This window comes from Conger conger, chromosome 10 (assembly GCF_963514075.1).
Source record: "Conger conger chromosome 10, fConCon1.1, whole genome shotgun sequence".
NCBI classification, from domain to species: domain Eukaryota; kingdom Metazoa; phylum Chordata; class Actinopteri; order Anguilliformes; family Congridae; genus Conger; species Conger conger.
The window spans coordinates 42639051-42656540 of record NC_083769.1 but is presented as its reverse complement, the minus strand read 5'-3'; the positions used below and the strand labels follow the sequence as shown (position 1 = coordinate 42656540).

At 41.2% G+C, this 17490-nt stretch overlaps 1 protein-coding gene and 1 long non-coding RNA gene across 4 annotated transcripts; one reads left to right on the top strand and one right to left on the bottom strand.

The window, feature by feature from the left end:
* Window positions 1–3536: 3536 nt before the first annotated feature.
* On the bottom strand, window positions 3537–7181 carry LOC133139004 (uncharacterized). Its single transcript, XR_009709775.1, has 4 exons — window positions 7117–7181; window positions 6866–7011; window positions 5772–6698; window positions 3537–5032 (listed from the first exon to the last, which is right to left on the bottom strand). It is a non-coding gene; the product is annotated as an uncharacterized LOC133139004 (long non-coding RNA).
* Window positions 7182–9523: 2342 nt separating this feature from the next.
* LOC133139612 (coiled-coil domain-containing protein 27-like) lies at window positions 9524–17447 on the top strand. 3 transcript variants are annotated; one of them, XM_061259192.1, is made up of 8 exons: window positions 9524–9627; window positions 10571–10708; window positions 12731–12833; window positions 13013–13145; window positions 13272–13402; window positions 15641–15853; window positions 16427–16531; window positions 16857–17447. In XM_061259192.1, exons 4-8 carry the CDS (start codon window positions 13082–13084, stop codon window positions 16983–16985), a joined length of 642 nt encoding a protein of 213 aa, XP_061115176.1. In that variant the 5' UTR covers window positions 9524–9627; window positions 10571–10708; window positions 12731–12833; window positions 13013–13081; the 3' UTR covers window positions 16986–17447. The 3 variants fall into 3 exon arrangements, with proteins under 3 accessions (XP_061115176.1, XP_061115175.1, XP_061115177.1); XM_061259191.1 differs by having other exon boundaries at window positions 9552–9700; XM_061259193.1 differs by lacking the exons at window positions 9524–9627; window positions 10571–10708; window positions 12731–12833 and having other exon boundaries at window positions 12972–13145.
* Window positions 17448–17490: the final 43 nt, after the last annotated feature.

Sequence of the window (17490 nt, the reverse complement as noted above, 5' to 3'; positions counted from 1 at the left end):
CTGAAGCTCCTGACCTGTGTATGCATGATTTTATGCTTTGCTGCCACATGATTGGCTGATTAGATAATCGCATGAAGTAGGTGTACAGTAGGTGTTCATAATAAAGTACTCAGTGAGTGTGTATTCAGCTGTATATATGGATGCCATGTAATAGGGTAAAAGGGAAATTGTGTATGTTGCTCATATTGAAGCAAAATAGCTAAATGTCAGTAATGTAATGTGAATGTTTCTCCACATTGTAGCGAGACTCTGTGTCCTCAATGACAGTGGATCCAGAGGGCCGTCAATATGAACAGAATCACTTGCCTTCTGCAGACAGTCAGTGTCCAAAGAGTTCAAACAGTTTAACCAACCATCCCAAACCCAGTAAGTCTCCACCATATGTGTCATTGGTTTCGTAGCCACCCTGTCAGTGCTGGAGCATAATCTCACAAGTTTAATAAAATACCCGAAGAAGCCGAGATGACGGAGAGATAATTGGGTTAGTACAAAATGATTAGCTTTGTTCAGTCTTAGTTTAAAGAAGCTACCCAGAGGAAAACGGAGCCAAAAGCCTGTTTTTAGGACACCTATAACTACTTCAACAATTAATTCTAGCGTCCCCGGAAGGAACCAGTTTGCAATCAAACATCCCTTATAGATATGTGCATGAAGAATTCCTCAGAGAGACTGAAAAGAGAAAGCCCAGCTCCGCCCACCCTGCTCTCGTCAATGGCACAGGAAGCGAGTTGCCATGGTACCTGACTGTAATACACAAGAAGGTGAGAGAGAACACCTGTGTGACTGAATCCTGGTACTGACGGTTCTTGAAAATGTGCTAATACTGTTTCCGCCCATTTACCAGCCATTTACAAGCATTATCATGACAATGCCCTTTTGACTATGCTGACACTTAACTATTTCAATGTGTTTGTAAGTTATCGAATGCTTCCTTCAGTGAATGCTCATTTTTATCGTAAGTAAGGGCAAGTAATGGCAAGTAATGGCAAGGGGTGACATGGCTCAGGCAGTAAGAACAGTCGTCTGGCAATCGGAGGGTTGCTGGTTCGATCCCCCGCCCGGGCTGTGTCGAAGTGTCCCTGAGCAAGACACCTAACCCCCAAATGCTCCTGATGAGCTGGTCGGTGCCTTGCATGGCAGCCAATCGCCGTCGGTGTGTGAGTGTGTGTATGAATGGCTGAATGAGAAGCATCAATTGTACAGCGCTTTGGATAAAGGTGCTATATAAATGCCAAACAAGTAATATTCAGTTGAAGCTAAATAATTGTGGGTGCATTCTTTGTGTTGTAATTTGTGCCCAGTGTTTTTTGATATGGTGAAATGAAAAAAATAATGATGTACCCAAATACAGTCCCTTCAAAACGTATTGGAACAGCAAGGCCAATTCATTTGTTTTTGCAATACATTGAATACATTTGGGGTTGAGATAAAAAAAAAGATGAACACAAGACAAGAGTTCATAATTTCAGCTTTTATTTCCTGGTATTTACACCTGGATGTGTTATACTACTTAGAACGTAGCACCTTTGGTGTCAGACCAGGCCATTTTTAGTTGAACGAAAGTAGTGGAACAGAGAGTATTTAAGTAAATGAAAGTAAATCACACTTAATATTTGGTAACATATCCCTTGCTTGCAATGACTGCATCAAGCCTGTGACCAATTGACATCACCAAACTGTTGCATTCTTATTTTGTGATGCTTTTCCTGGCTTTTATTACAGCCTCTTTCAGTTGTGGTTTGTTTCAGGTGGTTTGCTCTTCAGGATGTGAAATGCATGCTCACTTGGGTTAAGGTCTGGCGATTGACTTGGCCTAACCTTCCACTTTTTCTCCCTAATGAAGTCCTTTGTTGTGTTGGTAGTGTATTTTGGGCCATTGTCTTGCTGTTCTTCCCAGTTATTTTGGATGCATTTCTTAATCGGCAGAGCAATTGTTTCTGTAGACTTCTGAATGAGATAATCCCTGATGCTCCCATCATGAGTTACATCATCAATGAAGATTAATGAGCCCACTCCAGAAGCAGCCATGCAACCCCTAGCCATGACACTTCCTCCACTGTGCTTCACAGATGAGCTCGTATCTCGGATCATGAGAAAATCCTTTCTTTCTCCACACTTCCCATCACTTTGGTTGAGGCTAATCTTGGTCTCATCAGTCCATAAAACTTTGTTCCAGAACCTTTGTGGCTCATCTCTGTACTTCTTTGCAAATTGTAATCTCGCCTTCCGATTCCTAAGACCGATAAGTGGTATTGTGGTATAGCCTCTATATTGCTGCTCTCTAAGTGTTCTTCGAATAGTTGATTGAGATACTGGTTTCATGTGTTTCTATGTATTGTATTCTGTCTATGTTGTTAGCATTTCCGTGTTTTTGTTACCCCTGTGCACACCGTAGCCACGGTGTCAGTTTGTTCACTCCATTCATTCGTTTCACTTGTGTTTCACTTCCTGATTGTTTCCCACACCTCATTGCCATCCCCTCTTGTTACCTGTGCGATTTACACCCCTTTGTTTGTTCAGTTTCCTGCCAGATTATTATGTGTCAAATCCATACTTTTTCCAGCGTTTTCTGATAGACTTCTGTGACAACCTGTTTTGTCCCTGACTTCTACGTTTAGATTCTCCCGTCTGTTTACTTTGCTGATCATTCCATTAGAAACGTTTCGAGAGTCAAAAAGCAAGGTTGTTAAATATATATATATATATATATATATATATATATATATATATATATATATATATATATAATTTTCGCGGAAATGGACATACGGAATGAAAGCCTTACTTGATTCTGGAGCACGCCGAGACCCAATCTGTCGTTGGACTCCAGAAAGTGTGGAAAGAGTCCAAATATTGCGATGCAAGCTGTAAAGTATCTTCTCTTAGATAGGCTCAATGTTTTATTTCTTTAAATTTCGGCTGTTTGTCTAAGTTACTTGCTAAAGCAATGGTTGTCCTGAAATACATTAACGAAAGCTCAGCGAAGTTTTACAGGAAGTTAAGACCGAAGGTTCTGTACAGGAAGTCTGTAATTTGAATGTATACAATTTGAATGCATGTTGAACGGTTGAACGGTGGTGGAACAAACTCCCCGTTGAGGTGAGAACTGTAGAATCTCTCCCCACCTTCAAGCGCAAACTGAAGACGCACCTCTTTAAGCAGCACCTCTCCCCATCCCTCCCTACCTCCCTGTGAACATTAATTGTTGTCTTTGTGATTTACTTTGTGTTTTGGTATTTTTAGTTGGCTAGGTAAGCAGTATTTGGATAGTTAAGTTTGGTCACTTTTGCTTTGTTGTTTGTTTATTTGTTGATTAAAAAAAATAAAAAATAATAGTGCAGCAGTTGTGACAGTTCTGACTACTTACTGCTACCAAATAATAAAACCTCTCATCACACAAGTAAATGAGTAGTTTGTGCACAATTCACATACGCATTTGACAGTGCTTTCCTTGTTAAAAAAAATAGTACAAAAAAAAGCTATGTGCATATTCTGCTGCTGCTTGTTCTGCATACTCATAGTCATATACATATAGATAGATAGATAGATACTTTATTCATCCCAAGGGAAATTTTAGGCATTCAGTAGCTTATACATACACATATATACACACATATCTCACACACATAAAGATCAAAAGTAAAAAAATCAGAAATAAGGTGCTATGGTAATAAAAATAAGGTGCTATGTTAAATTAGATAAATGTGCAATCAAATAAATGTGCAATCGTGGTAGTGCAAAAAGTACAAAGTAAAGAGTAAACAGTAGACAGCGTGATGTGGTGGAAGGAGCAGAAAGAGACTCATGGTGAAAAGTCCAGTTATCTCCTCCAGTTTTGTGTATTGTATAAATGAATGGCCCATGGAACAAAGGACCTTCTTGACCTGTCTGTTGAGCATGTCAGAGACAGGAGTCTGCTGCTGAAGATGCTCTTCTGTCGGTTTAGTGTGTTATATAGTGGGTGGCGGTCATTGTCCATGATTGCCAGCATCCTGTCCTTTTCTCTGCTGTTGATGTTGTTAAGCACTCCAGCTCCATTCCAACTACAGAGCCAGCCTTTCCAGTCGCCCAGCGTCCCTTTTCTTAATGCTGCCTCCCCAGCACACAATGGCATAAGAAAGGACACTGGCAATGACAGACTGGTAAAATATCCAGAGGAGCTTACTGCAGACATTGAAAGACCGCAGCCTCCTGAGGAAGTAGAGCCGACTCTGCCCTTTCCTGTAGAGTGCTTCAGTGTTGGCTGACCAGTCCAGTTTATTGTCCAGGTGTACCCCTAGGTATCTATGTGCTGACCACCTCCACATTGACCCCTTCAATGGAGACTGGCAGCATAGTTGGCTTCATCCTCCTGAAATCCACCACCATCTCCTTGGTTTTGGGAATGTTCAGTTGCATATGGTTGACATTGCACCACTGGACAAACTGGACACTGAGCAGGAGAGAGTAGCAGAGCAGTCAAAACGGTTGTAGAAATGGTTGAGTTTGTTTGCTCTATCGAAATCCCCATCCGCTGTACTGTTCCTCCTCCTGCAGCCTGTGATGGTTTTCATGCCATCCCAGACTTCCTTCATGCTGTTCTCCTGCAGCTTCTGTTCCACCTTCTTTCTGTATTCCTCCTTTGCCTCTTTCAGCCTGACCTTAAGTTCCCCCTGTACGCTCTTCAGCTGTCTGGTCCCCCTCTTTGAAAGCCATATACATATATTCCTCTGAAACACGTGCCTGCCAGACAACCCGCGGTCACGCAGAGCAGGGGCCGAGGAGACCCACTCATACGTGTGTGCAGAGAACAAGCCATGGCCGCTCAAGCGACCAGCCAGTTGCAGCAGTGATGAACAATGCTGGCTATTCCTGCTGTATCCCTCTCAGATCCGGGAACGATGCGACGCCGATTACGTGCCGCTCCTGTGGGGCTGCCAGCCGCGGTTCGGATTCTGCTCAAGCAGTCCTTTCACCCAGTGAGCTACACGGTGGGCTGGAGCTCTTTTCTGAGTGTCTCTGTCCGACATGCTGGTGGTGAGTTGGAGAAAACCTATTGAGGTACAATTGGAAGTAGTCAAAATACCTAATTATTTCAATAACAGCAAAGATGCAACAAAAAACAACTGCGAAACATCAGTAAGTTTAACTGAGAAACAAAGACATGAACTCGCAATGCTTTCAGGTTTCATCGGTTCTGTGTAGCAGTCACAAGCACTTAAATGAAGTTAATTTGGGTGCCTTATCATGGATGTCAACCTCTCCTTTTCTTAGCTGTAGTTCAAGATGATTTGCACCTTTTTATCCAGTCTTGTGCTCAGAGATGCATCTTTATTTATTGTGCTCAAAACAAGGACCAGGATAGTGGTACTTTCAGAGAATGCAGATTTGGAGGAATTCACAGCTCTGACCTGTGTATTCAGAAGCTGTTTGGGGAGTTCTGGCTGATTTATCACTGTTCTGAGCATTGTCAGCTTCCTCTTTTGGAGCTCAACACCAAGTTGGTAGGATGTGAAGAGGTCTGATTTTATGACTTTTCACTCATACCCAGCACCACAAGGCCAGGATTGTATATTTATTTATCCTACACGTTTTTTTAAATCTCTGACTGCTACAAGATTGTCTCTTTCAGGTCATGCAGGTCTAATATATAATGATTCCATTGACTAGCATTTGTGTCAATTGCTTCTCCTCCAGCTAGTAAGGCGGCATCAAGTGACTGAAAATTGACAATGAAAATATGTTCATAAACAGAATCAAAAGGGCTTTAACCCGTTATAACACGTCCATACAGACTGTAGTAGGGGCAGTCATGTGACATCTAATATCAGCTTCATTGTTTCCCTCATCAAGCCATCATCAAGCAGTCTTCATCCTGCAGCAGGTTTGACATGTTTTCATTTTCTGTTTCCTAGAAAAGAGGAGACTATCTCAGTAAATGCAGTACTAACCGTAAAATTATCATTTCATTCATCAACACCAGGAATTCTGCACTTGAAATGTATTTAAAAATGCATGCACATAATGTGAAAATATTTTACACATACCATGTTCTGCGTTCTCTTATCTGAAAGCAAAATACTGCTTAATTATTAAATTACTTGAATACAAAGTTTATATCTTTCAGAATAACTTTAAAATGTACTTTTATTTTTTGATTAATTCTTTACAATCTAGTATGGTAACCACACATATCTCTTGTGGATATATGAGGATTTCTGTTCACAGACTACAGATAACTGTCAACTCTAAACAATAATGTCTCATCAGATAGATTGGTAGATTACTTAAAATGAGAACTGATAATACTTCTAATACAAGCAGCACAGCCACAGTAACTATGAGAACATGAACATATCTTGGTCCATATTCACTGATGTGTTTTTGTTTTGTTCCAGTTTTTTGGTTTGTCTTTACAGTGGTGATTAATTGATGAGATGATACATTAACTGAAACTACCCCTCATTATAATGTATATGAACAGAATGGTTCTAAGCTGTTAGAAGAGACTGTAACAGTAATGTATATGAACAGAATGGCTCTAACCTGTTAGAACAGACTGTAACCGATGCAGACTGTAACTGTAGTACAGACTACACACAGCCCATCTAATGGTATTCTTATCAGCATTGTAAACTCCCCCACAAAGATGTGCACTCCCTTACCTTCATCCTGTGGCTGTTCTATCCCTCCATTTTGTTTTCTCTTCTTTCTCTTTCCTGTTCACAGAATACAAGTAACATAGCAAGTAACTTAAAAACAGCCATTTAAACCCCAATACCCTTTACATATGTATTTAAACCCCAATACCCTTTACATATGTATTTAAACCACAATACCCTTTAAATATGTGTTACAGTCTTATCAGACAGATGGGGAAACTTACTTGAAATGAAAATTCCTATGACAGTTGATAGTACTACTACAGGCGCCACAGGCACAAGCACAGCAACACGATAATTTCTTGTTCCACATACACTGTCTGATGTGTTTGTTCCAGCTGTAATTTCCTGAAGTCCCAAGGATTGGCAACTGTCAGAAGTAAATACATTAAAAGAAAATCTCAAATAATCATCAGGGTTATATTTAGTATCAAACCCAACTTATGTAATTTGGTAATAAATGCAGGAAACTTACTCTGCGTGTGGTTTGCAGAATTGCGAAGAAGATTTATTTGAAAACATTTTGTCATGACATTCTTCGCATTCGGTATTGGTCAATATTGTTCCTGTGCAAGTAAATATTGGAAGGCATGTTAAGACTTCTTCTCAAGAAGTTTTCAGAAAAGTAGACTGTGCAGTTAAGTGAGCTAATTTTGCAAAACAGAAAAGGCTATTAACAAAAGAAGAACATTTCACACACAACGCACATTTAAACTGAGCATTAACATGCATAAAGCCCAACCTGCATTAACAGAAGCAGATCGTGCAGCAAGTGGCCTCTGCTAACCGCTCAGAAATGAGAGGAACTGCACCATACCCCGACAGAAGATGGGGTCAAAAAAAATAACTTAATGGGAAACATTTTAAAAATATTTATTTCTGTAATTAGTGTTATTACTTGACTTCTTCATTTATTTACTGCTATAATCAGCCATGTGTATGCTATAGGTTATAATTGCACTGATGCCTAATTATTTTAGTATTCAGGGTATTCTAGCTGCCAACCATGGTATGCTAGTTGGAAGGTTGATGTGCTCTTCAAGGGTTCAAGTTTCATCGAAGTGATCACTCTAGGACTTGGAACTGTACTTTCCTCTTGGGTCTTTAACGCACTTGTCCATGGTTCTGATCTGCACTTTATTGTACGTCGTTCTGGAGAAGAGTGTCTGAAGAGCTCATGTTTTTTGACTGTTTCACCATCATGATTATTTTGGTTTTGAATCAGGATTGGGGGGCAGATGACCCAACTCCCCCCCCCCCCCATAGATGGCGGATATGATGCAATCTCACCATTGCGTCTGATGAATGTCCCAGGCCTGCAGATAGTGTGTCTCTGTGCTAATCTGCAGCCCTTCTTATGATCTGCCTCAGTGCAGTAGTGCTGATCCAGAGGCCCACACACTGCATCAGAGGTGGGACTGCACTCCCTGTGTGTCTTTAAACCAAGACCTGAACGGAGAATAAAGACCCTTTTTATCACACTACCAACCTGTTACCCATCAAGTAAAAACAGAATATAGAAACAGAATCATTTCTCACCTGGGTCACAGACTGTACACAAGATACAATAAAGAAGACCGTTGGGCATGAATGATCCAGCAGTGCACGGTTTACAGGAGGTGCTTCTGTATTCTGTGCAGTGCTTATAAACATGCTCCCCTATGTGAAAGATTAATCACAAAACATAGCTAAAATGTACCCATTTGAAATGACATTTCAATGACAACAAAATAAAGAGCACTTTCACTTCTTAATCCCTGTAAGCCAACATCTACTGCAGTAGAAGCTTAATTTTGATAAAAGATAGTGACTTACCAGGTGAGCACATCGGACAGCACTGTCCATTAATGGAATATTCTGCACTTCCACAGCAATAGGAGAGGTCACAGAACAGGAGCAACAGATATACCTGCAGCACATTAAATATTACAAATAAAACTCAAAACAATTGAGTTATTTCTGCTTTCAATTGAACATCTACCATCTGAATGTATCTGAGGGTATGATTGCACATTTAGAAAGATGGGTGTATATCCTCCTCAGCTGGCAGGAAAAAAAAAAGTATTTCAATTTTGTTTTACATAATACAGCAGTCATGGATGACAAAACATCCATCCATGTTTACCACGGGTAGCAATTGAAATTGTACTTCCCTCTAGGGTCTTTCTGCGCACTTAGCCCTGGTTATGGGTATGCACTTTGTTGTACGTCGCTCTGGGTAAGAGCGTCTGCCAAATGCCAATAATGTAATGTAAAACAGGATCAAGTCACGGTGAAAGTGAAAGTAGCGTTTAGAAATCGCCTGCACTTTTAATACTCCAAATGATGCAGTCTGTTCACTTTGTTAATCTTTAAACATTCAATTATGAAAATAATAAAAATCATAACTTCCAATGCAACAAAATGAAAATAGAACAAACTGTTATCAGCATATTGTTGACATAATATATCCCCTAAAAAAGTATTGGAACAGCAAGGTCAATTCCTTTGTTTTTGCTTTACATTGAAAACAGTTGAGTTTGAGGTCAAAAGATGTAGATGCGACGACAGATCCGAATTTAAGCTTTTATTTCTTTTATCTGTATTTTTTTTATCTAGATTGGTTACATAACTTATAACATATAAACTTTTGTCTTAGACGAGAACATTTTTCGGTGAGCAAAAGTATTAGATCACATTACATTGACATTAATGACGCTCTTATCCAGAGCGACGAACAGACTTACTTGATTCGGGAACATGCCGAGACCCAATCTGTCGTTGGACTCCAGAAAGTGTGGAAAGAAAGCTGTAGATTACTGTGCAAGATGTAAAGTAACTTCTCTTGAGAAAAAGCAATGGCTGTGCCTAACTAACTAACTAGCTACTCCTACGCGGAAGAAAGTAATTTCACACTTGTGACCACGGCATGCGTAGCGACTAGGCTGCTTAATGTTACGAGGGCAAATATGAAGATTTACCTGCACAATGGATAATTTTATTTAAGGTAGCTAAGTTATGAAGGAGCTTCTAAGCATATTTTGACTGCTGGAGGTTGTGACTAGCGTGTTTATCAAAGGGTAACGCTCTTTATCTTTGGTTTGCCTAATTAAACATTCTGTTTCATGATGTAGCCTATAAACTGTATATTTTGGGGGAAATATATTGTAGCGATCAATTTGATAACGGATCAATCTGAAAAGCACGAAATATTCTGACATTGTTACTTAGCAACGCTGACAACAAAGGAAAGTCGTCTCTTTAACGCTCTGACAGATCACCTACATGTTTGATTCACTTTGACAGCGTATTCACCGCGTTAAATCAAAAATAAATGTCAAATACAGCGCTTCTAGTCACATGCTTTTGGGAGTAACTTCAAAAATCCTCATACGGGTTGGTGTGGACAACTTATTTACAAGAATAAGCTTTTTACGCACAACAACCAATTGTTGTCTAACCATGTTAGACCACCTGCTAACTTTTGTTATGTATAGTTTCTGCTAGTTTCAAGACAAAATGTTATTCGTGAATAGATTTGACATATTTTGTTCGCTGTGTACCGTTAGGTTGTTGATTATGCATTGTATTCATGACACGATTACACAATTACACAATGCTACAGTACTAGCATGAGGCTACACTACGCAGTACTAATTCAATTGGAATAGAGTGTAAATGAGTCCAGTTGAGTTGATTTCACATTAAATATTTTACTGTATAATAAAAGGGTTCTGACGTCCCGTGGAATGTATTCAAATTGCCAACTCACACTGCTTGTAGTGTAAGTGAGGATATGTATATTTTGATATATTGTCCATACATGCAATACAGTATTTAATTTATATATATATTTTATATACAGTGTGAGTCAGTAGCCCTGGTGCAGAAACTCAGTATGGAGGCTGAGAAAATGTTCTATTTGCATCTGTGGTGCCTTCTACACACAGGAAGTAGTGGTAACGATGGCAGCAATGCATGAGCAGACCCCAGTGCGATGGCCAAAGACAGCCCATTGGAGTGGTGTGAAAACTCAAAGTTTGCGGCCACAGAGACCATGCTGGACCCCTTCAAGATCACACAGCAAGGTGACCAAAGTCGCTAACACCATGGGTCTTTACACCACTGGTGTGCAGTAAACAGACTAATGTGTGGAAAATGGTTTCTGTTTTTTTTGTTTTTTTTGTGACAGCAGTGTAATATAAGGAGGGTTATAACTGATTTTGCTGTTTAATTCCCAGAAACTGCTGTTGTACTCTTCAACAAAGTGCTTAAAACTGCTTTAGTATATGCTATATACTTATTAGAAACACTATACTGATACTGTTTGCTCTCAAAACAGCTTTAATTCTTCATGGCATGGATTCCACAAGACGTTGACAACATTCCTGATTGCATCATGTAATCTCTGGATATTTGCCAGCTGCACATTTATGCAGTGAATTCTACCACATTCCAAAGGTGTTCTTTTAAATTCAGATCCGGTGATTCGGAAGGCCACTGAAGAACATTAAACTCATTGTCATGTTTATGAAACCGGTTTAAGGCGACCTCTGCTATGACACATGGTGCAATATCATGCTGGAAGTAGCCATTAGAAGATGGGTACATTGTGGCCATGAAGGCATGCACATGGTCAGCAACAATATTGAAATACGCTGTGGCATTCAAGCGATGTTTGAGTGGTATTAATGGGCCAGAAAAACATTTCCACTGCCAGCAGTTGGCGCAAGGCAGGTTGGGTCCATGGATTCATGCTGCTGGTGCCAAATTCTCCTAATGCCACTCTAAAGAATCTCCAGCGTGTGCAGAATGCTGCATCTTGACTAGGACTAAGAAGTATGAAAATATCACTATCAGCTTCGCTGCACTGGCTACCTATCAAGTATAGAATAGATTTCAAGGTCCTGCTCCTGACTTTTAAAGTCTTGCACCGGTCACTCCGTTCTGAAGATGCAGCCTACCTGGTCGTCCCAAAAAAAAAAAAAAAAAAACTGACGGGTGGTAGAGCCCCACTACTGTGGAACACCCTTCCAAAATGTATAAGGGAGTCAGCTTATAATCACTTATAGCTTCTTGGGGTGGTTCTGGGGATGGGTGCTAGATGAGGCTAGTGGTTACTTTAGAAATCCACACCTTACCAGTGGCACTGAGTAGGCTTTAACAGTGCCAGTGGGGTGAGCTACAACCTTAGTCACCCAGTAGGTACGTGTGGTACATCCGTTTTGTTCTGTGCATGAGATAATTTTATTCTATGTAGGAACACATTTTACTGCCTAACATCCTCCTTTGTTTCTGTTTCCTGCCATTCCCCCACTCCCCCAACAACATTGGCTCAGGCGGTAAGAGCAGTCGTCTGGCAGTCGACTGCCGGTTGCCGGTTTGATTTCACCCTTATGAGTGTCAAATTGTCCCTGAGCATGACCCATAACCCATAAATGCTCCTGACTGATTTCAAGCATTCCTTCAGAACTAACTTTTTTTTAAATCTGAATTGTGATTAGTCATTTGTTTCAGTTTAAAGTCCTTTTCCCCTTATAATTTCCTTTTATAAACTTTTACTGGCTTTCTCTCTTACTCTGATTTCTTTATTTGTTTTGTGAAAGACAAGTTGTCCATCACAGTTCTCTACAAGAAACATGGGGGTCACAAAGCCAGTTGCTATTAAACCTACAGCCAGACAACCCTTTCACTGCGAATTGATCTTTTTTTGTTCCTCAAGTATTTTCCTCCTATTATGTTTGGAGTTTATTACAGCTCAAACTGACCCCAACAGTTTAAATAAACGCAAAAATTATTGTCTCCCAAATTACTAGCCCATATTTTATCCATAAATATGAAAAATCTGAGAAACATCTCATTTTAGAGGTACAAACACCTTGGCACCTGTATGGGAAAGTGCCACCAGAATCATCCATCCACAAGCAAATCTGAGATAAAAATTAAAATGGTTGTATATTTTCTGACATTTCATACAGTTACTTATTTAGCATAAACATAAAAGAGTAAAAAAAAAAAAGTCTTAGTATAAGACTGAAATACAATGTTTTGGTTCTTGCAGTGCTGTGTTTATGTGCTTCTCGCTGCCTTCGTGTTGTCTTCACTGGCAGGCGGAGGTGATTCTGCGCTTGAGTGAGGAGACCCAGCGCCCGCACAGGGTGGTGGTGGAGGAGGAGGAGGAGGAGGAGGCCCTCGAAAGCACCCCAGAACAAGGTAACGAGAAGAGGCAGTCACGGGACGTTATCCATCTCATATGCTCAAAAAGCATTTGGTGAGGCATGGAATTATAAATGCCATTGTCACATTTGAAAACCGGGAAGATTAGTAGTGCATTTTGGATATGTACCCTTTTTTTGTTGTTGCAGAAACTGAATACGTATCTTTTTGTGCAGTGCCCTGATTCAGAGGCAGAGAACTTGGGGTGTCTGGCTGAGCACAAAAGAGGGCAAGGCGAATGTGAGATGACAAAAAAGACCCTGATGCAGGAGTTGGAGGATACTAAAAATAACTACATGATCTCCACCGGTACATATAGCATGGGTCCATCTCTGCTTTGCTTTTTGAGATCCTGATGCACTCCATTGTTAAATTCAAGGGGGTTTAATTGCCAGGGGGACTGTTGCTGAGATTTCTTTTGCTTCTCCTCTCCAGGTACAGTCTGCTCTCTGAGGCGAGCCCTGTCAGTCAAAGACAGGGAGCTGGGTGCAGCCAGGGCCCAGGTGGAGGAGCTGAAGCAGGAGCTGAGAGACAGGATGGCTCAACTGCAGGCCATGTCCAGAAAGGTACACACTTGGGCTGTGTTCCAAATTGCATAGAGTGCACCTGATTTTCGTTGTATGTCTGTACAATGACAATAAAGAATCTTTTCTTTTTTTATAACATCACATTGTCTCTCTTAACCCGCCTTCATATTTTCTGTCACTCTATGAAAGCTGAGCTGTCTTAACCTTTTGCCTCTATAATGACGCAGGCAAATTGGTGGGTGATCACTAACTCAGAACATTTCTCTGCAAAGACCCACATTGCTTGACCTGCATCACTTACTCAAAACAGGTCGTATCCAATGGCATGGCTGATTAAGTGTTCTCTGCACTTTCATTAAACAAACTCTGTACTTTGCAGCTCAATGTGTTTGAACAGACACACAGTTCTAATTACTCATGCTGACTTACTCACTTATTCTCAATTCTAACCATTTCACAGTTTTAATAAAAGCATTTTGATCAAACTTCAACACATACTAGCATATTACTTCTACTACATTTCAGGCTGATTTTCATTTAAATGTAGTAGAAGTCGTATGCTAAGTATGCAGTTTCGAACACAGGCTGCGTCAAAGGGGGAGAACGGCCAATGGGCGGATGTCATGTTCACACAGTACTTCTCTCTAGGGTCTTTCAGCGAACTTATCCCTGGTTATGGGTTACGAACTGTTTTTCTTTTCCATGCATCAATAGGATTTATTGCAAGGGGGACTTCCATAATTCTTACATTTCTCCTGGAAATTAACAGCATTCCCACTGCTGGATTATATCTAAAACTGCTTTTATACAGCACAATACAAGAGAATGATATACACTTACATACAACAAACAACAAACAACAACAAACAGCTTACATAGCCAAACAAAACAAAGTGATTACATAAGTCGTCACACACTATGCATTTGCTTCCTCAAAGTCAAGTCATGCTCATGTGAAATAACACATTTTGTCTCGACTCGCACATACGAGCAAGCATGTTTTGGAAATAGATATGGTGCAAAAATATTCTTTGCTGTGTCATAGACTACATTACATTAATGGCATTTGGCAGATGCTCTTATCCAGAGCGACGTACAGTCAATTAGACTAAGCAGGAGACAATCCTCCCCTGGAGCAATGCAGGGTTAAGGGCCTTGCTCAAGGGCCCAACGGCTGTGCGGATCTTATTGTGGCTACACCGGGATTAGAACCACCGACCTTGCGTATCCCAGTCATTTACCTTTACCACTACGCTACAGGCCGCTAGACTAAAGACTAGACTAACAGGCTGATTGTTTGCAGGAAATTCTGCAGCCCTGAGCACTGTTTTCTGTCAGATGACTCATCATGGCTTTATGCGTTGCCTCTCCATGCCTCGTGAATACATGCACTTGACATGCCTCCACAAAAGAGTGGGGTTAATTTTCCATGACATGTCAAGTTTTTTTTTCATGCAGCAATAGTTTTGACTTCCATAATTCTTACATTTCTCCTCGAAATTAACAGCATTCCCATTGCTTCTATGATTCTAGCACAATATGATTTTATCTCATTATTTTTAATTTGTATATCGCTGTCACAGACTTACGTTGTGGATCTGAGAGTAGTATAACCTGAAATATATCTGCACTCTTTTTCAGGAAATGGAGGTAATTGTGAAGCAGATTATTGCACTCTTGCACTCCTCCAAAGCACACTCCTCCTTTAGCCCAGTGACTTATCCACAGCCAGAGTAGCACAGCAGAACACACACCGATTAGAGATGGTGTTCTCTCACTGACAACAATCGGTTGCCTGTGGCACCCGTTACATTGTTGGGAGCAACAATGTCTCACCGACGAGCAGTAACCTAGGTGATGTAAAGCCACCCCTCCCTTGGCAGGACAAAGCAAATTGTGTATTGTCATAATGTACTCACGCTCACAGGCAGCTAATGAATGACAGCTATAGGGCCCGATGAGCCCCATTTCATGACTGAACCACTCAGGAACTTCTGCGTTTTGTGTCCTGTTAAAATTGTGGTCTGTTTTTCTTGGTGCCTCGTTTGAAAGCTTTCCCAGACACCTGAAAGCACGCTGTTCTACGGGTGTTTTCCTTTAAAGCGTCCTTGCCTGTCAGAAAAGTGATGACTTTTTCCGCACCGTTGCTTTTTCAGGCTTCTGAACTATTTTTGTTTGTTCAGATTTAGTTTCTGTTCGTGTAACCTGAAGCTGTTTACAGCTCTTAGTCAATGTCAGTTGCATTGCCATGGTAACTGCTCGTCTCTGATTGGGTAGCTGACGGCACAGCTGAAGGAGGAGGTGCTACAGAAGGGCCAGGTGGTGGACACAGTCACAGGGGAGTTGCAGCAGCTACAGAAGGACCTGGTGAAGGAAAGGGCTGCCCAGGCTAAGCTGGAGAGGCAGGACCAGGCCAATCAGGACACCATCAGCGCCCTGCACCTGCAGCACAGCAGAGCCAAAGTGTCCCTGGGGCAAGTGCAGACCAGGGTACGCATCACAAACTTCCCCTTCGCTGCACAGAGCTGGATAATCCTGACACCGCATTCTCTGCCCTGCTGGTTGACTCATAATGGTGAATGGTAAATGGTTGTTATTTATATAGCGCCTTTATACAAAGTGCGGTACAATTGATGCTTCTCATTCACCCATTCATACCTGGACTCACACACACACACACACACACACACACACACACACACACACACACACACACACACACACACACACACACACACACACACACACACACACACACACACACACACACACACACACACACACGCCGATTCAGCTCGACAGGAGTAATTGGGGGTTAAGTGTCTTGCTCAGGGACACTTCGACACACCCAGGGCGGGATTGAACCGGCAGCACTTCCGACTGCCAGACGACTGCTCTTACCACCTGAGCCAATGTCGCCCCTGATCAAGTATGCTATTACTGAATAGTCCCTGCTGCCATCTCAGACTGTGTCTTGGAATGATCAGCCTCACAGAAGTGAAACAAAGTTAATGGTTAAATCATACCGATACTTTCATTTTAAATACTTTGCTCTTCTCTTAGTTTGAAAGGCTGCGGGTGAAGATCATTCAGGCTGCCTTTTCTGCTCCTGGTGCTAAACAGCCCCAGACTGAAATCAGCGACGCTGTCCTTCTGCAGACCTTGCAGGTAGAGTCCTGGCCATTTAGGCTCAGAACCCATCTCTCCTCCGTACCTGAGGCACATTTACATGCTTGTCATTTAATTATTGGGTGACACGGTGGCGCAGTGGGTGGCACTGTTTGCATGTTCTCCCCGTGTCTGCATGGGTTTCCTCCCACAGTCCAAAGACATGCAGGTTAGGGACTACAGATGAAAATGAGCAAACTCTGGTGCATTTACATTGATGTGGAAACTGAAATTGTTGATTAATGTGCCCTGTCCCAGGTAAATAAATGTACCCGCCTAAAGCAGGATAATGGGTGTTGAGTATCATGGGGTTTCTTTTCCCCAGAAAATAATCGAGGACCGGACAGCGTTCCACCAAAGACTGCAACAGAAAGGAGAGAAAATGCCTCCCCTCACAACAGCAGAGACGCAGAGTGCGAAAACTACATCTGCGACAGCTAAATCCAAGACCTGACGGACAACCTGTCACTTTCGTCAAGTCTCCCAGTATTCCCTACCTCAGCAGTTTTATAACGGTGTTATTTTGCTTGAACCGGATGTTGATTCAGTCAACCTAAAGTGTTGAATTTAATCATGAGCCCAAAAGTAAAAAGGAATTAGTTAGGTAGACGGAGTCAATTCATTATTATGGAATAGACTACATTCGGATGAAATTAGATTATTTTCAGATGGGTAGGTTGTAACATTGTATGACTTTACTAATTTCTGGAATGCTATAACGTTATTAGACAGAGTTACTAGTAGCTCCACTTCACTTGCCAGATCTCCTGGGATGTAAAAATAACTAAAACTTTTTACATCCCAGTAACTTCTTTTGTCAAGATTCAGCCAAACTGCAGTGAACTAAGCTTCAAATTTAAATGTGAAGCTTTCACAAAAGGCACTCGATTTTTTTCATTATTCATTATTCTTATCACCAAGCTGTCACTCCCAAGTATTTGTATAAAAGTGGAGTATTG